At 37.4% G+C, this 22,389-nt stretch overlaps 1 protein-coding gene and 1 non-coding gene across 2 annotated transcripts in view; both read right to left on the reverse strand.

Moving 5' to 3' along the window:
• Nucleotides 1-1,946: 1,946 nt before the first annotated feature.
• Nucleotides 1,947-22,389, reverse strand: part of sf3b3 (splicing factor 3b, subunit 3) — a 30,233-nt gene continuing 9,790 nt past the window's right edge. The window contains exons 11-27 of the mRNA XM_056478062.1: nt 22,150-22,245; nt 21,910-21,982; nt 18,099-18,250; nt 17,780-17,935; nt 17,516-17,671; nt 17,242-17,385; nt 14,939-15,061; nt 14,697-14,851; nt 12,744-12,918; nt 10,174-10,379; nt 9,235-9,391; nt 8,790-8,915; nt 7,721-7,933; nt 7,398-7,496; nt 4,498-4,641; nt 4,124-4,228; nt 1,947-2,770 (exon numbers count right to left, since the gene is read on the reverse strand). Coding sequence (XP_056334037.1) covers nt 2,630-2,770; nt 4,124-4,228; nt 4,498-4,641; nt 7,398-7,496; nt 7,721-7,933; nt 8,790-8,915; nt 9,235-9,391; nt 10,174-10,379; nt 12,744-12,918; nt 14,697-14,851; nt 14,939-15,061; nt 17,242-17,385; nt 17,516-17,671; nt 17,780-17,935; nt 18,099-18,250; nt 21,910-21,982; nt 22,150-22,245 — 2,421 coding nt within the window. The 3' untranslated portion in view covers nt 1,947-2,629. The remainder of the gene's footprint in view (nt 2,771-4,123; nt 4,229-4,497; nt 4,642-7,397; nt 7,497-7,720; nt 7,934-8,789; nt 8,916-9,234; nt 9,392-10,173; nt 10,380-12,743; nt 12,919-14,696; nt 14,852-14,938; nt 15,062-17,241; nt 17,386-17,515; nt 17,672-17,779; nt 17,936-18,098; nt 18,251-21,909; nt 21,983-22,149; nt 22,246-22,389) is intronic.
• On the reverse strand, nt 21,657-21,738 carry LOC130246186 (small nucleolar RNA SNORD111). The gene has a single exon (XR_008839407.1). It is a non-coding gene; the product is annotated as a small nucleolar RNA SNORD111 (small nucleolar RNA).

Here is a 22,389-nt window from a genome sequence, read left to right on the forward strand (position 1 = left end):
TTCATAGAGAGCGAAATCCTTTTGACACAAATAGGAATTTGCACGTTAGGATTTCATATTTAGTCCTGTGATGGTGCAGAATTCAAACTGCTCAAGAGTTATATATAGATGTTAAGATGAATGAAGTCTTTAAGTAGAACACCGAGTAGGAGCCAAAGAAAAGTAATAAATGATTACAGGGATAGTTCACCCAAAACTGACAATTCAACCTCTCTTTCTTCTGTTGAATACAAAAGACAATATAAAGAATGTTAGAAACCAATAATCATTGACTTCCATGTTGTTTTTTACTACTATGGGAAGCCAATGGTTACCATTTTCTAACATTCTTCAAAATATCTTAATTTGTGTCCAACAGAAAAAGGTTTGCAGCCACTGGTGTAAATAGTGAGTAAATCTTCCCTTAACTATCCCTTTAAAAACTGCTTTCAATCAACACTTTAAAGGGCACCTATTTTAACCCCTTTCACAATATGTAAGATAAGCATTTTTGTCTCCAGATCGTGTAAAGTTCAGCTCAAAATACCCATCAGATAGTTTATAATATAATTTAGAATCTGCCGATTTTAGTGTCTGACTACAGTGTATCTGTTTTTGTAGTCTGTGGCTTTAAATTCAAATGAGCTGCTTCTCCTCTGCCTCCCGCTCCCATGTGCATGTCCGCGTCTCCTGCATTACAGCAGATAAACAGCAGTTAGTGATAGAAACAGACTCAGATGAAGCTAAAATACAGCTCATTAGCCATAAATACTAAGTTTATTTGATGTATTTGAGGTGGAGTTTATTCAGGCCTTTCTGAAACAATAGCTACTTTCCATCCACCTATTTTTATGCGCATTTTAGATATAACAAAAAGTGGTTGATGGAAATGCGAAGATGCATTTTGAAATGCATACATTTTGAAATGCGCATAAAAAAAACACTGCATGTCAGTATTGTCTTCTGAGGCGCAAGTCATTTATTAAATAAAGAAAACATTCACGTAGCTTCTCCTGTCAAAGCAAATTCTGCGTTTTTTACTGTTGATATTTGGCGTCAGTTAATCAGGAAGTCACGATTTTTGCTTTTTCGATTTGACTAGTTTGATGGAAACGCTGCTTTATTCGCACGTCTATTATACGATATTCCAGTTTGGCGCATGAAGTTAATTCCCATTTTTGGATGGAAACATAGCTAATGAGTCACACAAATGCCATTTGCAACACACACACGTTTACTGACACTATGTGGCCATGGTAATTATAGCAGTTAAGAATTACATAACGAATTTACTGTCTTTATTACAAACATGCTCTCTTTTAGAAACGTTTTAAACTTAAAATAATTATTGAGGTGCAGCTGATCACAGACAGTTGTAACATGCTTTAATCCATCCCTTCGGAAATAAATATTCTGTGGACATGTGTATACATGCTATCATGGAGACATGGCATCTGTTCAGTGGGCGGGGAAAACAGCCCTCCTATGTCACGATGTGCTGGGCCTCAATCTCTAGGTTTGGGTCCTTATTTTAACATCAGGACATTTTTAAAAGAGACTTGTTGGGTTTGTATCACTCCAATATGACTGTGGACACACTATAACTGCACACAGTTCTGTCCAAACACCTTACAAAAGTTGATTTTCATCATAGGTGCCCTTTAAAGTAGTGGCCATACAGCAATCTGTACCAAAATGTACCAAAAGTTGTTTTTTTTAAGCTTTCTACATAGTATTTGGTGAGCCTGAAGAGTCTAAATGCTATAAACTTTCATCTTTTAAGTGACTAAAACTGAACAACAATTTTAAGTCATTGTACACAACATGACTCATCGTCATGAGAAAGATGCATGATCACTACTGGGCTTCCACCAAAAAAAAAAAAAAGCTTAGGAAAACAGTAAAAACCTGCTTTGCCTGTGGGCTCAGTTCCAGACAAACAATGAGTCTTGTGACAGACACGGAAATACAGGACAAAGTAAAAAAAGTTTATTTACAAATTCTCACACTTTGACAAAAACAGCACGATTTCTTTTTTTGGGGGTTGTGGATATTTAAGGCCTTTCCACAAAAAAGCAACAGTTAAAAACCACAAATTTGCTGTTTCCATGTAGACACAAAAACTAAAGCTATTTTACAATTTGACTGTTTTTACAAGAGTGGGAACATGTTTTTATGCTTCGAGAGGTGATTTAAATACCCTAGACGAGAATGATGGAACAGTTTTATGCAGACTGATTCATACAGCAAAATGTGGATTGAGCTGGATCTCATTTGCACTGTGGTATAGCTACAAAATTAGTAATGGACTTACCCACGCAAATAAAATTCATTCTTGTATATGGGCTGATGCATGAAACCATTCCTCTGAAAAGATTCGTATCTATGCAGCCACTCAGTATGAACTAAAAAAAAAACTGAAACGCTTTGTACAGAGTACAGTACTGACAGTCATTTTAAGCAGGACCGGGTCATTGACCACTGGGACTCTGACAGCTCCCATCTGGCCCCAGTTAAAGGGGGAACTTCCTTCAGCAGTCACCAGATTGCAGCTCCTATACTTGTGGTAGGAAAGTTTGGTGACCAAAGCCATGGGAAGCCCGGAAAAACAATTGATTTTCTCATGGTGCGCCTGCCAGATGTGAAGATCCTAGAAGGCATAGCGTGTTCGGATGTCTTCCAGTTTCTTTGACACTTCTGGAGGTGTGCGGTCCAACTCCTCGGAGACGCTCTTCTGCTTATGAGGATCCATAGAGTTAAACTGCTCACACAGGTCTCCGTCAATCACATTCTGGAAGCATACAGACATGGAGACGGTCAGTGAGAAAAATGACATCAATATCATTATATGCTATAAAGGATACTACATTTATGTAGCATTCATGTGTTCTGAAACTCCGATAATTCTGAACTGTACATTTTTTTTGCCGACTTAATTTTTGTAGTTGAATTAAATAATATAAGTTGAAATGACTAGAAAAGTTCAATCAAATGGACTAAAAATATGAAGTAAAACTCTGCAAAACTTAAATGTAGTTGAAACCTGATTAACTTATTAAAATAAGTCAAAGTAACAAAAACATTTCTAGTCATGACTGTCATATCATTTATCAAGTTTTTAATATGTGCATGATATAAAGATTTAAATGTTTTTATTTGGTAGACACTTATCCAAAGCGGATTATAAATGAGGATAAAGGAATCACTTAATTTAAAACACAAATCAAAATAAATAAAAGCAGCATATGGATGCCATGACAAGTCTGAAGCTGCGGTCACACTCCAGTTTGAGCCTGCGAAATTCTGTAGTACGGTGCTGCGACAGGGGGCAGGATTAAACAAGATGATTAGACATTTAAAAAAGCCAGCGATTGGTCCATATTTTACATTTCTGTCCAGAGAGGTCATGTTTTGATCTTCGATTGATCTTCCGCAGTCAAGTGATGCGATTTCGCAGGTCAGAGTTCACCAAGCTTGAACTTTGCAACACAGCAAACTGCGAAACTTGTCGGTTTGCAGTATTGGTGTGCGTTTGAATGGACGTCTACGGGGAAAAAGTCCAGTGTGACCGCAGCTCAAGTTAGTTGAGCAGTTTTACTATTATTAATAACAATAGTAATAATAAAAATAACACTGAGCTCTTTGTAGGAAAGTGTCTGGTGCATCTAGAGAAGAAAAAATAAAATGCGTTTCCTAAAGGTGGTTTCTACCAAGCCCAATCACTTATGTGAAAAATCACTCGTTTAGTTATAAAATAATATCCAAAAGTATGGTTTATAAAGAGTAAACAGTTGTCTACAGACCTGGTGATACATGAATAAGCATTATGGATTAATAAGATTGTCAAAAAATAGGTAAGAATAAACCTGGTAGACTTTACAAAGTTTATGTCAGATGTTAGTTTATAACAAATGAAATGCTTTGGTATGCCTCTTGTTCTGAATACTGAAACCCTCAAAAAAGTGCTGTATAATGTTTGTGAACTTTTCAATTACTCAAATTATTTCTGAGTAAATTTTAAAAATAGAACATCTTCCTGAACAATTCTACATATAGTCAGGTTCAAGTGTATCATTTATTAAAGACTAGTTAAATACCAGTTAATATTATACCAGTGTGAAAGTTTAACTGTGTGCTGGTTTACCTTGACTGGGAAATAGTATGAACGGAAGCTGAGATGATCTCGACCACACAGAGGAGGAAACTCTGAGCGCATGTGCATCTCCAAGTGCTGGAAGAAATCGTGATCCTAAAGACAGATGAGACCAACACATTTCATTCTCAATTCAAAAACTTTCCAGAACCGCAATTTTAATTATGGTAAGCTTGTATTCTTTCAGCTATTTCAGTGCATTTGATAAGCTAACTGAAGCTGCATATTCTGTTGGGCTGAAGTTGAGCAATTTCCTAAGGCCTTCACCTCTTCTGCTTTAGCGGTTTTAGCAGAGTTGAAACACCACTGAACGTTAACATTATTCCTATGTGATGACTAGCTAATCACAGTTTAACGAACTGTACCTCATGAGAGGTGAAGGGAACCAGGATGCCAATGCCTCCCGATAGTGTGGTGTACACCAGAGATTCGGATCCTCCAGGAATGAGGGTGGTTTTCTGGAGCGACAGCACAGTCTCTCCTATGTGATAGTTGATGATGATCTCAGCCTGTGATTGGCGGGGAAGAAAAAGGAAAACAGATGTGGATTAAAATAAGATCCTAGAAGGCCATTTAGTTGCCCATCACTGGCAAGCAAAAAAGCTACCGCCACTTTTGAAGGAAGCAACTCACTTACTCATACTAATGGCATAGTTCACCGCAAAAGAAGTGATGTTTTATAAACAAATTTCGGGAGGAGCACAATCAGTCTTTGACGAGGCTAATTCAACACACACAATCATTATATTATCCAATCAGCTCAAGAGCAAACCCCTATAAATAGTCAAAGTCATACCTGTTTTCTCTTGACTTCAGCGTCCCTCCACCACCCCAACTCCACACTATTAAACCAGATACCTATTTAAATCTGAGGAGGGAGCGTTCTAGAGCCGGGCTAGACACTGTGCTCGGACCCTATCTCTTTTTATAAGGGGATAAGGGGAATAACACGAGTTAGAGTGTCTTTCCGAGCTCAGAGCCCTCTCCCCGGACAGCATGCCAAATACGCATATTCTAGGGGTGTCAAAATTAATTGTTTCTTCAGTGCACCGCGATGCAGACGTGGACAATTCGGTATCGGTTCAATAATAATCATAACCGGTTATGTACTGACGTCATTTATCTCATATGCGCTCTGTTGCGAGGGAGGCGAGCGCGGGTATTTACAACACCAAAGGTGCCAACTAAAAAATTCACTTTGTGTGTTTTCTGGAAAGTCTTTCACTGGCACTTACAGCAGAAGCCCCTATTTCTCTGCGATTGAGGAAATGAAAGTACTCCATGTCTCTCCACTCCTCTCTCTTTTACATATTGGCCAGTTTCACTTTTTCCTATCGGCTGCTGGTGTGACTTTTCCTCCCCTCTCGGCTGTATGCATAAATTTCCGAATAAAAGCACGGGAGCAGACGGTAACTCTGGTGTAATTTTAACAGGAGTGGACGGTCTCACAATATCGCTCCTGAGCGAGCAAGCGTGCGTGCTTGCATGCGTGTGTTTGGTGCTGTCTATGTTTGTGTATGAATGAGAGACAGTGTGGTGCTGTGTCCGTGTGTGTGTCCGTGTGTTTTTTTACAGACAGCTTGTTATAGCCACGCGCCAAAATACAACACTGTGTATGGAAAGCATTGTCAATGCACCGTGATGCACCGAAATATCGAATTGAGCCGAATCGATGGCATGATAATCGTAACCGAACCGTGAGACCACTATAGGTTCACACCTCTACCATATTGTGTGAACTCATGAAATATCATACAAGATATTAGAAATCTGGGCAACATTGATTATTATATACTCATTTTCATGCTGATAGCTAAAATGACATATACAGTTTAAATGGGTATGTAACCCAAAAAAAGTTATATAAAAAGCACTAAAAAGGTGTGTGTGTGTGTGTGTGTGTATAGCATGTCAGAATCAACCATTCCTAATCATTTAACCATGTTGAATAAAAATGAAAATTAAATAAATCTTTTTCTAGAGCCCATTGAAATCCGTATTTTTCCCCAGGAAATTTTCTTTTGTAGGCTTTTAATGGTTAAATGATTTTGACAATTAAATTAAATGGCAATTAAAAAACTAAACTAAACTTGGTCTAATTCAAGTCACAAAACCTGGAATTTTTAACTAGTATACGATTGCATTTATTTCAAACCTCTTTTACAACAATTACATTTCTACAAAGTCTGTAAAATCATTCAGCTTCTTAAAATTCTGATTTATTCCTGGTAGCGTGAATACAAGAAAAAAATGCTTAATAGTTTCACAACTTTACCAATGGTATTTAATTACAGCTACGTCTTTAGGAAATTAATTGTATTATACAGTACTAATAGGTCTATATTTCAGATACAAATTCTTGGTTAAACTGGACACATTTTGGCGAGTTGTTTTGAAGATTTTCTTTGATATGACGATAAAAAGATCCTGAAGTGACACTGGAGACACTGACCTTAAGACACAAGCATCAATGCTCAAAGACGCGTGTAGCAAATGGATTTTGGCGTCTTATCTAAGAAAGCCTGTGTGTGTGGTCTAAAACAGAATTAGATAAACAGTATTACATACAGATAACCCCTACTTGTTACTTGGTGCAAATCTTTTGCTGCCACTCTTAAAAGCAATGAACATGACTCATTGTAATGCCTGAAAATAGCTTTCATATAACTAAATCCCAAAGAGAAACTTACAAGATGTGCTCTGAAAAGAACAAGTGTGCCTAAAAAGAGCATCTTCATTTATCCCTCATAATCAGTTAGCACAGGTTTCAGAAAATGTTATCTGATACCGAACAGGTGGAAATGACACTAATATCAGTGATCAGCTCATTATCAGCTGATAACGGATATGGCTATGATACACTTTGCACCCCTAGGCAGGTCCCGCAATATGTTTATTCCAGCATAATCCTGATTACACATGCTTTAGGCATGTCTGTCAGAGCTAGACGCAAGTCATTGGTGTGCAAATAGGGACTTTCCCTTGTGTCCACCTAAACATTTCCATGCTACTAATCTGCGCATAATGATCTCTGGCGAGAGGACAAGATTTGTTGCTGAGGTTTCAGAACCAGAAGCGGGGAGTGGAATGCAGCCAAATGTTCTGGGGTGCAGGTCTGTGAGTGTGAGCAAGGAGGACAGCAACCGCAAAACCAACCAGACAGACAAAAACAATGCAGGAACAAGTGGTTAGGACAGCTCAGTGCCAAAGGTCAGTTTCCGGAACCTTTGGGAAATGAGAAATTGAGGGTAGTAGAAACTTGTACCTTCTGTGAAGCTCCGTTAAGCAAGCCTCTGTCCCACAATGCTTTGTTCCCTGTGGGGTCTTCATCAACATCATCACTGGTGTTTGGGGGAAGGCGAACCTAACAAACATTTAGCATAAATTTAGTATCTGAAAATGCTAACATTTTTATGCATTTGTTTCCCAATTGTATTTATAAAAAAATTCTATGTAAAAATGTAATTATTTACAGGAGAATATTTTCGCATTGAAGTTTTTTTTTTTGTCATATTGGCTTGGCAAACAGACTATATCAGACCACACTGGTCTCAAAGGTTTAAAAACAAAGCAGGTGGCGACACTTACAACACAGATATTTCCAAACTTATCCGCTGAAGCCATTGTGTCATAATCAAGCAGACAGGCAGTGGTGACCCAGCGAGGATAAGTATCGTCTGCAAAGATGATGAGTTGGTTCTCGTTGCGGCGATAGCGCACCCAGAACAGACTCTCCTGAACATCCGACACAATCACACGCTGGCCAATAGTGTGGATGCCAGTCACTAAATTAGGAACATGCTGCAAGAACAAGAAAGAGGTTTTGGTCAACATGGCTCAGCAGATTATTTCTCTATTTAAACAAAAATAGTCACTGAAAGAACTTTTTTTGTTAAATTATTATCTCCATTTTGTGTTTGTCTTCATTTTACATGCTAGTTTAGATCACTATAATAACGATAATTCAAAATTTCACACAAAACTTAATATATTTAAAGTGTCCAGAGGGTATTATAAAGTTTGGGGAAAAAATACAAGCATTTAAAAACAAATCTGACTTAAACCAACTTTATTCACATTGACTTGGCCAGAAAATGCACACAAGTTGCAAGAAATCAATTTTTTTTTTCCTTGGTATCGTATCGAAGCTAGAAACTCCAGTATTGTGACAACACTAGTCAAGTGTTACTTTGAAAAACTACACAGGAACTACACATACTTTTCTTGGGGAAATCGACATAGTGTTTTGTGTTTTTTACGAAAGCCTATTGTATACATTTAAAACATTTGAAAAATACATGTATTGCATGAAATTATTTGGTGATACTCAAAAGTTGTTTTTTTTTTTTTTTTTTTTTTACAGCTTAACGCTGGTTGCCATTTACTACCACTATAACAACAACAGCAGGATGAGTAAATGATGACAAATTGTTCAGCAAACTGCTTTAACTTGAACAAATACAGTAAAGTCTCCAGCAAATAATGACTGCCAAACGTTGTGGTCTGAACTTCTGTTTCAATGTTTTTCATGTGGTTATGCATCAACACCAAGCTGAAGAGTCGTGCGTCATAGACGTTACCCTCACATTATACAATTCTCAAAGAAAAAAAAAAGCTTCCTCTGAAAATAAGTGATTCTCTAAAAGTGACTTCTCACCTTGTTTTCACACTTGCGGAGAAGTTTCTTCTTTCCCAAGTCATAGATGCGCAAGAGCTTGCCCACTCCAACCAAAACTCGTCCCTGAAATGGAGCGATAGCCAGGGGCACGTCCTCCACGGGGGTCTGTCAACAACAAATCAAATCAAAACAAATCAATTTAAAATGCATCGCTTTAGACTACAATGAGAAAAAGTACCTTTTAAACACGTGTCTTTGATATGCAGCTTGGACAAAGCATCATTAAACTGGACCATAAACATTAAAACAAGGCATTTTGGGCCATGGCCAGGACAAAAAAAAAGTGGTAAAGTGGTTTAATTCTGTAATTTGCTATGCCTAAACTGTGCATTTAATGATTTGCGGGGAATTCCACATTCCCGAGCCCCCATCGTGCACATGGGACCAATCAGTGTGATGCAAAGTCATTTCCTGTTCCACTCACCTTGTGCAAAAACTCCAGCTTGTCCCCACCTCCAACTATCCGATAGGTATAAATATATCCCCCGCCAACAGAGCGGGGATTGAGTATCATATCTCTGGCAACACCCACCAACACGTACCAGTCATCTCCTCCATTCAGAAAGTGGCAAATAGCCACACTGCAAAACACACACAAAGAGGAACTAAGATCAGAAAAAGATTAACTTAACGGTTAATGTGTTGCAAATCTAAACGTGGTACGGCTCAACAACATTTGGTTTCAGCATTCATATTGCAATGTGTGCAACAACAATAGTCACATTGCAGGACATTCACTGTTGTGTTGGGGTTATAAGTAAAATGCCACAGTTCAGAACAAGTCATTTGTGGAGTTTAGTAATAAAAGAGTGAAAGCTGATTATTTTAATGTGTTTTTAAAGCCTGTGAGCATTTCAAAAAGTTTAAAGTATTCAGGCACAAGATATTGTACAATTTGTAACTGATAAAAATTTATTTGATTAAAATATTTATACATTGAAGACTATGAAGTGTTATTTTACATTGTTATACAACTTCTGCATCATTCGATTTCTGAGTCCTCAGAAACCCATATTTATTTTACTTCTCTTTTTGCTCTACTGTATGATCTTGTAATTTGTTTCTTATAATTTATGCATAATTCACTGTCCTACATAATGACCCCAATCAATGTACATGAATGATCTTTTCAATCAGATCTAGTCAAGTTATCTGGTGAATCTATTTGTATTGCAACATGTTGCAAAAACAAATAATAATGATCAAAATAATAATAAAAAACTTAGATTTTACCAAGTGTGCAGACCTAATTAGTGGTCTGAAACAAAATCATAATTCTGATAGTTCTGAATTCAAATGCAAATTACATACAGAGCTACTGTACCCAATTTGTGTCCTTTAACTCATAATTTAGTTTCCTCACCTGAAAGCCGCCTCATTCTGCTCCAGCTGCACCAGGTCCAGTGTGTTGCCCTGGATGGGGTTAATCAAGCGTACAAGTGAGGCCCATTGCCCAGAGCCTGCTTTAGGTGCCCCAAAGATGGCTTCTGGCAGATTCTCGTTCAAGAAAGCTGCTGCCATTTCTGCTGCCAGCTCCCTTTCATCCTCTCCTGCTGCCTCCACCATTTCCTGTAGAGCAGAGATAGAAATTTACATTTCATAATCGACTACACGGACAGCGTGTACACTAATGCTGAATACTTTGCAATTTTCACACACACGCAAGACGGTAAGCAGTTTTAAAGTCACTGAGATTCTGTCAGATAGTTTTGATTGCAAATGGTTCAACAGCAGCTGAAATTGCTCATCAGTACAGCACTGAATAGGAGAGGATCTGTATCACTGCATAGAGCGTCCTGACCTTTAAGAGAATTTGGACTTAAAGACAGCTATAGTCAGTGAACCATGTATCAAGAATAGCAGCAATAAGAATCAGATACTAGATGTCCTGTGGGAGACTAGTGAAGATTAGGGGCCTAACGGAAAATGTATTCATTCTGAACCATCATGATACAGGGTCACAGTTCGGTTCAGACTACTGATGTCCTATCAGAGACTAGTACTTGTCACTTGTCTTGATCTGTGGAAGACTAGTCATGTCCTGTGGCTGAAGATGCCGTGAAGTCATTCACAGCAAGGGCTGCACATTTCCTCCTACTTTTTAAACTGCTGTAACTTTCAGAAATGTCTGTAATCTTTTTACATGATAACTCCTGCTTAAGGCTGCACAATATATCGTTTCAGCATTGATATCGCAATGTAATCATTTGAATAGTCACGTCGCAGGATATGCGATGTTGAGTTTGTATTAGAATTTATCATTTGCATGTGTTTTGGATGCCTGTGATTGTATATTGATTTTAAAAGCATTCAGGCATAAGAAATTTAATCACTTGTGACTTTATATATGATTAAGTTTATTTAATGAGTTTTAATTTTAACAGTTATAGGCCTGTCACGATATCTATTTTTGTCGTACGATATATTGCACCAAAATATATTGCGATAAACGATATGTGTCATTTTAAGACCACTTTATACCACTCATCATATAATGCCAGAATGACAATATAATATCATCACAAAGCAAGTACACTTCCAAACAACAGAGTGAGAAAGAGATGTCGCACCATCAGTTAAAATTTTGCATCACCAAAAGAGATTAAGGTCATGTCCATGTGTTGTGCGATGTTGTGTGATATATATTAATTATTGTGACAGGCCTACTTAGTTACTGTTCTTGGATACTGTTAGACTAGGAAAACGATAAAACGCTTATTTAAATCTTTTTCTTGATTGGATTCATAGATTGTTTATTGGATTTTATGAAGATGCACTCAATGCAGAATCATCCCAAATTATAATTATAACATTATAAATTCTTTCCAAATAGAAATATTAAGGCATCTGGAAAAATTGTATTCCTAATTCCAAAATAAAAAAAAAGAATAATTGTAAAACATTGCAATGTTAGATTTTTCCAATATCGTGCAGCCCTACTCCTGCTCTTATTTTGATCACTGCATTTTCCACAGAATAACGAGTTTTGCGTTATCTGACAGCACACACATATAGCCACAACTAAAACTCCTATCAATTTTGAATGAATAACACCATTTATAAACACTTTTCCTTTCCAGAATGTTTTCCAATTTTGGTCTCCACTGTAAAAGCTGCAGATATTCTTCGGGCATTTAGTACTGTTCGGACACAAGTGTTCACAAGCTCAGGTTTAGGTCACAGAGTTTGAATTTCTCAAACCAATTCTGTGGGTTTTAGAGGTCAGAAAAGTTCTTCCACACCAGAACCACTAAATTATTTTGTGCACCAGGGCATTGTCATGCAGGAAAAAACATGACATGCTATGGTGCCACAAAATTGGAAGCAAGCACAAAACGATCCAGAATTTCATTGTATGTAGCAGCATTATAATATTTCTTCACTGCAAAGAGCCAAACCAAACCCCTTAATTATAAAGGGCCATCCACAAACGTTTGGCCACACAGTGTATACAAGAATCTTTTTGAGACAATATGCAGTTAAACAAGAGAACGTTATGTTAAGCAATCTGCTCAGAAGCAGTCGTTTTACAGTGCAGTTGCAGACTGTTTATTTGACTTGAGCGGACTACTAGATACACTCAAACTTCAGCAGCACTACATCAATATGATTTAACTGTGAGAGACCACCACAAAACCACGACCTGCACATTTCACAGCACTTGTCATTTTTACGGCTCGTCACCATGGAATTACCCTTGCAAACATGTGCCATGATGAGGCAGCCGCAAAAGACATGACGGACAACTTCGGACAAGAAAGTAATGAAATTCCGTCTCAGTCTGTGATTAGATTGGGAAAATTAGTGCATGAGTCATGATAGGAGGAGAAAGAGGAAACGACAGACTGAGATAAGGCAAAATTCCAGAGGAGACAGACAACAAAAGTGCTGTTTTTTTGTGAACACTGCCCTGTGAAGTCCAGTCTCACTGACCTCAGCCATCTGCTGCTTGCGCTGGGCTTTGGTGGCTTCAGTGTAGGCATTGTGGTCGGTTTCGATCAGGATCAGGTTGTTGGTCTCTGGGTGGATGACAAACTTGCGAGGCGTGTACTGCAGTGGGAAAGCAACCTGGTTGAAGACAGCACCCAGTTTTTCAAGAGCCAAAATCCTGAGGGAGTGATGGATGAGAGGAATGATTGGCATGCAGGAGTAAGATTAAACATTATAGAACAGATTAATTATTAAAGCAGGAAAGCAAAACAAAACTGCCATTTCGCTGTGAAGTATTAAAATCACAAATTACAAATGTTTTTTTTTTCATAAATCAAATCACTTCGATAGAAAAAAAAAAAAAGAGAGATCTCAAACTACAAAAGACACGACTAACGCAGAGTTTCAAAACAATCATAAAATGTTTCCTGATTTTACAGCGATATAAACCTTTATTTATATCACTTCATGACTAAAAGCAATTCTGTCCAAAAATAGGTGCCAAGCGGCAGCTGGCCAGTAACAACATTGAGGGAAGAGGAGTCCACACTTCTGGAAGTTGTTAACCACCCTCAAAGTAAAGTCAACATTTACTCACCAAAACGTTAAGTAGAGCTCAAATTTTATCCCAAAATGTAAATAAGAGGAAGGGAAAGATTTTCAGTTACATTTTATAAGGTTTGATGCCTGAATGAATATGAGTACAATGACATAAAAATAAATATGTAATACTGAACTTAACCGTAGTTCATCATTCGTACATGTTAAATAATGCATTAACTAATATATTAATAATTAACAAGCAAAGATTAAGTTATGCGTAACAGTGTTGTGCATTGGTAATTCATATTATCTAATGGATAAACTAATACAACCATATTGTAGTGATACCAATTTTTTTACATTCAAGAACATTTTTTATTTCTTCAATTTCAACTGAATATCAAATTGCTGGTCATGGAAATAAAATGTACAAATATTACTTAAAGAACAAACTAATAGAACAAACTTAAAATAATATACTTAACATTAAATGTTCCTAAAACTATGAAGCTTCACAAAGTTAAATTATGTACTATTTACTAGGGCTGCACGATTCTGGCTTAAATGAGAATCATAATTTTTTTTTTACGAAAATCGATTCTCTCATGGTTCTGTAAACGTAAAATAAAGGGTAATATAAAGTAGGCTTTTATTATTGTTCTTTCTCAAACATATGGTAAGATCAACAACAATAATAATATTAGGCTCATGTGTAGGTCAACTGTTGGTTAAAATGGTAAATTTTGTATAGACTTGGAATGGTGGACTTGAATAGACTTTGAATTTGTCCTTATTGTTAATGCACAGTAAAGTGATTACATCAGATCTCAAATATTCAGAATTCTAAAGTTGAATTACACATATGCGCGCTTTCGGTTTCACTTTTACTGCTGACTGTAGTTCATGTCATGGCTGTCGTCACTTTGAGAAAAAACACATGCCAATCATACTTCCCACGCGGCTCGCAAATGATCGCTCTGTGCAACAAACTGAACATTATTTTAGAATTTTATTACATGTTATTTACAGCCTATGCAGGTTTTATTCACTAAAGCAAACTTCATTAGCTGACGCGCGCATCCTCTCTGGTAAACGCAAAACTCACGGTCAGCTCACATGTGATTTCACGGCTGAGAATACATCATTACGCCAAAACAGATTTGATATTTTTGGGTGAATTATACCTTATAAAACAGTGAGTGACTCTTTCAACAGCAATTGGAGTTGTCTGTGTTGCTAAGCAATGTATATAAAACAATGTGAAGATATGTGCGACTGCCTTTATGCTTCTCTCCTGACTTTGAAAATATAATTGGCAGAATTGTAGAAATGCTGGATCAAGATTGTGATCTTTTTAGATTAATCGTGCAGCCCTACAATACTACACACACACACAATTGAGAGTGTGTTTACCTCAGTGTGTTGGTGGAAATGGCAACGATACCCTCAGGACACTGCTCTGAAGCGAAGCCTGAAGCGTACTCCAAGGTTTCGTATGACAGTGGCGTCAGGTGGAAACGAGACTGGTATGAGTAACTCAGCCAAGAACGACTGGACATGGCCAGGACCTACAGAGTTAAAGGTTGCATTTTAAGATCAAACATTTGGTAGACTGTGGGACGCTGTTGTAGATATTACACAGAGATGTGACTCACTGCTTCTTGGCCCTGCATCCGGACTCTAAAAAGCTTGACAGGACGAGAGCCGAGATACCGAGTTCGAGTATCAGACAGGTCCCCAGTTACCGGATCCAACACAGTACGCAATAACACTCCGTTCTAAAAAACAAAGAGGTAATTATGGTTAGAAAGCAGCAATGGAATGTACAGGAAAGTCATGTCACTCAGTAACAGGAAAAGAAAAGACTATCTATTTAATGGCCTTGTATCAAATGGTAAGTGATCTTGTGATGTTTACAGTGAGCAAGCAAAAGCTGCAATGTTAAGGCTTTGAAGTGCTCACAAGTATGCCTTCAATTATAGGTATATTGAAGTAGTGACCACATGTTCATACTAAAGGTGCAGTAAGTGATTGTCTTCAGAAATATTTTATGTTGTTCTGGTTGAAAGTCTCTTCACATTCCAATGGTACTGATTAAAGTAAATAATCTAAATGTATTTTTATATTCTGGGTAAGGAATAAGACAAAAAAAATGTTCATGCAATTAAAATAGTTGAGCCAACATCTCCAATATTTCTGATACGTAGCTCAAACTGTCAGCAGATAGAGATTTAATCTACTGCGCACCTGTTTGTACACAGCTCTGCCGTTTGTGCATACACGTACTGCGCGTTCGAGAGAGAGAGACAGAGAGAGAGAGAAAGAAGAGCGCAAACGAGCGGCTAAAAACATTTCTGACTTAAAACTTTTTTTTAATTCTGAAATCAATATTGGAGTTAGTTTTTCACACTGGAGGAAGGACGACAGCATGGCTTAAGTATTTCCTTTAGACAGGTTATGTTGTTTTAAAACTATTTTGGTCGCGCAAAGCTGATGTAGATCGAGTTGTTATGAATGGGTTATATGCACAGAAGTGTTGTTCAGCCACTGAAATCTTCCGGAAAAAGATTGATTATTGACTATTTACAGTTTTATAAGGTCCCTTTACAGTCTCGATAATGTAGATTTTATTTAGCTTAACAACAAAACATCAGTAAATAGCACTTTCCGCCTAGCCTGGTTTACTGAGCTTAAGATGGTTTTATATTCACATTGGTTCATTCTTGAACAACCTGTGACACACTCACTATATTGCCGCTACTCTGAACATTCAGTCAGAAACAGCATGCAAGTATGGCTTAGAAATGAATGCAATAATGAGTGTAATTCCTGCATGCTGTCGGCCAAGCTTTAGCTCAACACAAGAGAGAGGGTTCTGCTGTCATCTTTAAGGTGTGTGCGCTCGTGTTTTCAGGAGGCGTGGCTTTGGACGGTGTTTCAGAGATTTATGCTAACAGGCTAGCATTGTGCAAGATCACCTACTGGACCTTTAATTTCAAAATATATTTTATTTTTAAGCTAATGTGCAGTTGAATGCACAACCTTTCAAAGTTTATTCCATTTGACCGCATACACGTTTATATGCTTACTGATGGTTGAAAAAACAGTTCTGCATTGTTTGAGATTTTCAAAATGCATCGCTATTGAAACAATTCTGAGCGTAGTTTAACAGCAGATAGTGCTGTAGGCTAGTTTTAACCATACTAGTGATAGAAAGTTCGCAAATCTTTTTGCATCTCTGACAGCATTTGCTTGGTTTGTCTTTCACGAGACGAACAAACAACTCAAACCCGACAGAAGACTCGAAAAAAGAAATAGTCTTATAACCCACCCGCACAACTGTGCACATGCATGAATAAACGAATCCCTCCCCGAGAGGACTTACTGCTCTCAAGTCACAAAAGATTTGTTTAAAATTAACGAATTGTTCCCATCACTAAATCATACACTCAAACACTCATAAGGCAGTGTGCATTTAGCAGTCATGAAAGTTGGTTATGTCATGACATTAACGTAAGCAGCCCATTATGAACACTTGTAAATTCACGTAAACCTTTCCTAATTTTATTAATGATTATTTTATGCTCAAGTGGGATTTTGAAGAAAAGCATCGACCACAATCTGCTTTTTGAAAACTAATCTCAGAATCAATTCAAGAAAATATAGCGATGCTCCATTTCTCTATTTTTTTCAATGCAATCTCAAACTATTTTTCACCACAGCTGTAATGTCATCATGTCTGTTTTCAGTGCTGCCATCTTGTGGTCAAACTAAGTAGTGCAAAATCATAGCATGTGCATGTTCTGATGACGATTCACGCCATTCCCAATGCACATGGGCTCTCATACTCTACAAAGATCAGATTACAGAAAAAGGGCTCAATATTCTTATCCAGTAGTTGTTGAATTTAAATAGATCTAAAACCAAACTTGCAGTCATTTGCAAGAAGGTTTCTTACCTGCAGGCCAATATTGAGGTACAAGAAGCCAATGGTGCCCTTTTCTCCCAGCTCATCCTGTTTTTCCACTCCACCCATCTCCACAATACAAAGAGACTCTGGCTGGGCTGGAAGAGCCTGCATACTTAATGGCTGTAAACAGTCCTGTGCAACAAAGACATTACACACTTGACACAAAGGACAATTAAAGAACGCGTTTAGTGGGCAGTGACTGAAGTCCTTGTTTGATGCCCAAATCAGCTGACAAATGCAAGAAAAGCATATTGTTGCTTACGGATGGATCCAGAGAGATTATGCGGACGGTATTGTCCACCAAACCAACAGCCAGGAAACGGGAACGCTGCTCACCAGGGGGCACATTTGCCAAACTCATGCACACAACATCAGCAGACATCTCCTTCCTCTCTGTATATTCATTCAGCTGTCCAGACTGTCAGGATAAAGACAAATATTGAGGAAAAAAAAAAAACTAAATTTTCATACAAAATATCATATCAGTTATAAAAATTCAAGGAACAAAGCAAGTCCATCAACATACCGGATCCATCTCAAAGTAGACCAATTCTCCACCAGTCAAAGCAATGACCACCTGTCTCTGATTGACAGCACATCGAATGATTGTTTTCTTTCCTGGAGTCTTCCATTCATTCACTCTTTTATCCGCGCGGATGTGACGGATTCCATCAGGGTACACCTGATACAAACAAATCAAGCAAAAATGTTATGTGCATAATGTTTGTTTTATTCTTGTTAGGCAGAAAAAAAAGTTCCAAAAATGAAAAGGCTAAACAAACAACAAAAAAAAAAAGGATTTAATTGCACATCGTGCAGAAATGTAGGTGAGAGACGTCACTCACTTGAACAAGCGCATCTTCCCCGAGCAACGAGCAGGACAGGGTGGGTGTTGTTCCCAGGAAACCAGAATCTGTCACTTCCTCCACAGTCTCACCAATCGAAAGTACCAGGGTGGCGTTGACGAAGGACACTATGATGTAGGCATCAAACTCATCTGTGAACAATAAAACCACAATGTTTAAATAGTTCTTTGGTTGGAAACCAGTGCTGCATATTAGTTCATATGAAACCATAGCAGCAAGCAAAACTATTTTTGCATACACTACCTGACAAAAGTCTTGTCGCCTATCTATAATAACTTGACTTCTAGTTGATCATTTGGTATCAGAAGTGGCTTATGTGAAAGGCAAAGGCCTCTAGATTACGTTTATTTTACAAAAAATAAAATATGATCATGCCTTGATTTTTAATAATTTAATTAGGACAGTAAGGTCTGACTTTGCTTAGACAAAAGACTTGTCACTTAACAGAAATAATGTACAGTATAGAATATAAAGTCATGCTGCAGTGGAAAAAGAGTTAATATTGTGAGTGACTCCCATGAGCTTGGAGGACTGCATCCATACATCTCTGCAATGACTCTTACTAACTAATAAAGTCATCTGGAATGGCAGAGAAAGCGTTCCCAGAGTTCATCAAGATTCTTTGGATTCATCTTCAATGCCTCCTCCATATTACCCCAGACATGCTCAATAATGTTCATGTATGGTGACTGGGCTGCCCAATCCTGGAGCACCTTGACCTTTTTTGCTTTCAGGAACTTTGATGTGGAGGCTAAGTATGAGAAGGAGCGCTATCCTGCTGAAGAATTTGCCCTCTCCTGTGGTTTGTAATGTAACTGGCAGCACAAACGTCTTGATACCTCAGGCTGTTGATGTCGCCATCCACTCTGCAGATCGCTCGCATGCCCTGATACTGAATGTAACCCCAAACTGTGATTTTTCCTTCACCGAACTTGACTGATTTCTATGAGAATCTTGGGTCCATGCGGGTTCCAAAAGGTCTTCTGCAGTATTTGTGATGGTTGGGATGCAGTTCAACAGATGATTCATCAGAAAAATCTACCTTCTGCCACTTTTCTAAATGATCAACAAAGTTATTATTTGTTGCTCTTACAACTGGAATGGATGACAAGACTTTTGTCAGGTAGTGTGTGTAAAATATATGTTTGTCTTGTGGTGTGTTTAGAACTATATTAGTAAATGACAATTCTCAATTTTACATTAACCACCAATTTAAAACAAACAAAAAACAAAACAAAAAAATTTGATGAACAAGGTCCTATTGAGAATGAAACCGTAACTTAATATTCACTTGCTTCTCACAGACTGAAGTCAAAATGAAACTGATGCCATCAGACACTAGTACACAGACCACAAAATAAACTTTGCAAAGCTCAAGCTGCGTGCAGAGGCCAAAATCTAGCAGCAAAAATCACATGATTTCAGGGAAATGTCTGGCAAAGACAGTTCCTGAGAGCCCAGCTTACACCTTGCCTGCCAAGCAAATACCAGCAGAAGCCATTGATTCAGTAAAAAATGAATTGCTATGCAGCTGCTACAAATAAGAGCTTGCTGAAAAACTTTGTTTGTGCTTAAATGCATGAAAACCCTAACTTAGTTCAAAGAATCTCTCAAACAAAATGTAGAACGATTCTCCATTTACTGCTTCAAAGTGTTAAAGTGGCGAGTTAATGATATATATTTATGAATATTTATGAGAACCACCACTGCGTACGAAATTGTATGCTTCCCTACTACATAGTACACTAAAAACGATTATTCAAAACGATTATCAGTTGAAGTCAAAATTATTCACCCTCCTGTGAATCTATATATATATATATATATATATATATATATATATATATATATATATATATATATATATATATCCCAAATTATGTTTAACAGAGCAATTTTTCACAGTATTTCCTATATTTTTTCTTTTGGAGAAAGGCTTATTTGTTTTAATATTTCGGCTAGAATAAAAGCATTTTTAATACTTTGAGACCTATTTTAAGGTCAATATTATTAGCCCCTTTAAGCAATATATTTTTGATTGTCTGCAGAAAAAAAACTACTGTTATACAAAGACTTGCCTAATTACACTAATTAAGCCTTTGAATGTCACTTTAAGCTGAATACTAGTATCTTGAAAATATCTAGTAAAATATAATGTACTGTCATCAAAGCAAAGATAAAAGAAATCAGTTATTAGAAATGAGTTATTAAATCTGTTATGTTTAAAAATGGGTTGAAAATAAATCTTTGCATTAAACAGAAATTGGGGGGAAAATATAAAGGGCCGCTAATAATTCAGGAGGGCTAATAATTCTGACTTTAACTGTACATTTGCAGAGTTATTTTCCTCACTGTAAATAAGGAAAGGGAAATAAATACAATAGAATAAAAATATGAAAAACTGTGCTTTAAGCATCTTTACTGTAAGAAAAAAAACTTCAGCTACAAAAGTCCTTCAGTCAAGAGCAGTGAGGGATTTTCTCTATTTGTTGTTTGATTCATAATAAAAACAGGCGGCAGGAGGTATATTGCGCTGTCACTTTAAGAATAGTGCGGCTCTGATATGGTTTCACTTTAACATGTATTTTGATTCTCAACTTGTTTGTTTATTACACAAATGAGGGTTAATATGAATATTTACTAAACACCGCGCTCTGACACAAATGCGCATGTATTTGACCATTAAAGCGCTCGCATTAAGATGGCGTTAGATGTGTATGCTCCGCTCGTCTCCAAGGCTAAGCGAGCGCACACACACAGAAGCATGCGGTCTCATTCGCGGTTTTAAACATGAATGATTCGAATGTTCATCAATGAATGATGCGCATCCCGTGCTGCAAACGTTGCATTACAGTACATGGAACTGATGTGGAACTGAGCTTTGCAGAGCAACAAATGTGTACAACTGGAAAGGGGGCGGTATATGATGCAATAATCGTTTATTTCGATTAATGCTTTTTCATAATCGTTAGAAGCCAAAATCGAAATCGGATTTTCGATTAATTGCACAGCCCTACTAAAAACAATACTCAAGTGAAGTAGCATGTCTGAATTCATGGTATTCAAAAAACATTAGGCATGGAGTACCCGGATGACCTACTATTCCCAGCGACATTTGGAAATTCGCATCCAACGGACATGCTATCCTATCATGCAATGCGAGGGAATTCATAAATGAGAGTGAAGTGGCGTGACAGAGACAGGTAAGTCAAGTGATAATGACAAATGGCAAATGTAGCACATCAGAGTTTCAATCATACCACTTACATTCATACTATATAGGACATACTTTTCTAATGGTCATGTAGTAAATTCCAATGTAGTACCTACTCAAGTAGTTGGGTATTTCGGATGCAGCCCATGTCTTTAGCATCATAAATTTATTTTAAAAACTAATCATTTACATTTCCTTTCAGCCAAGAAAGTAATTTGGATATAATGACAAGTCTAAATAAATCCCCCAAATGTGTTCCCCCAGAGAATTGCTTGTACAATTTTCTTGTTTGGAAACCTCAATAAACACACTTTCTTTGGTGAGTGCATGAAGATCAGATATCACAAATCTCTCTTCACCAAACAATCAGAGAAGAGACATGAAGATATTCATCATTTCTGGCACAACCAAAACATCACTCCTACTGTTTCACATCTAATATAAGAAATAGTAAATATAGTCAAACTTTAATCCCTTACTGAGTGAAGAACCACAAATAGTAACTTAGTTGACATTTATTATGGTGTGCATATATATTAGATGTATGGTTTGTGCTAGTTTTACATGGACATTTACCTTCAACATGTCTCCTGACAGTCCACACAGCATTGGGGTTACCAGGCAGTTCTGAAACAGCCATTTCTGACACCTTAAAAAAAAAATAGTACCATTTAACACATCAATATATTAATAGTCTCTGGAAAACCTAGAATCAGAAGTGTAAAACCGCAGAAGCTGCAGAGGATGCTGTGGGTGTCACATTTCCATTTTGCAATTACTAAACAAATGCATTTTGCAACTCCTAGCAACACAAACCTCCAGTCCGTGTCTCAAAACCCTCAATGTAGATCTGGGTCCTCTGCCACACGCCACATACAGCTGCGGGGTGTCTTCATTAGCCAAATCAGCAATCTGCAATAAAAATGTAAATAATAATAACCGAACACTGCTTTCAGGGGGGCATCATTATGTAAGATACTCAAGAAATGTTAAAAAGCAGAAAAGGGGGGAAAAGTGTAAAGCGTTTACATGCTTGACTACCCATATTGATTTATG

This window comes from Danio aesculapii, chromosome 18, assembly GCF_903798145.1.
Source record: "Danio aesculapii chromosome 18, fDanAes4.1, whole genome shotgun sequence".
Taxonomy (NCBI): Eukaryota; Metazoa; Chordata; class Actinopteri; order Cypriniformes; family Danionidae; genus Danio; species Danio aesculapii.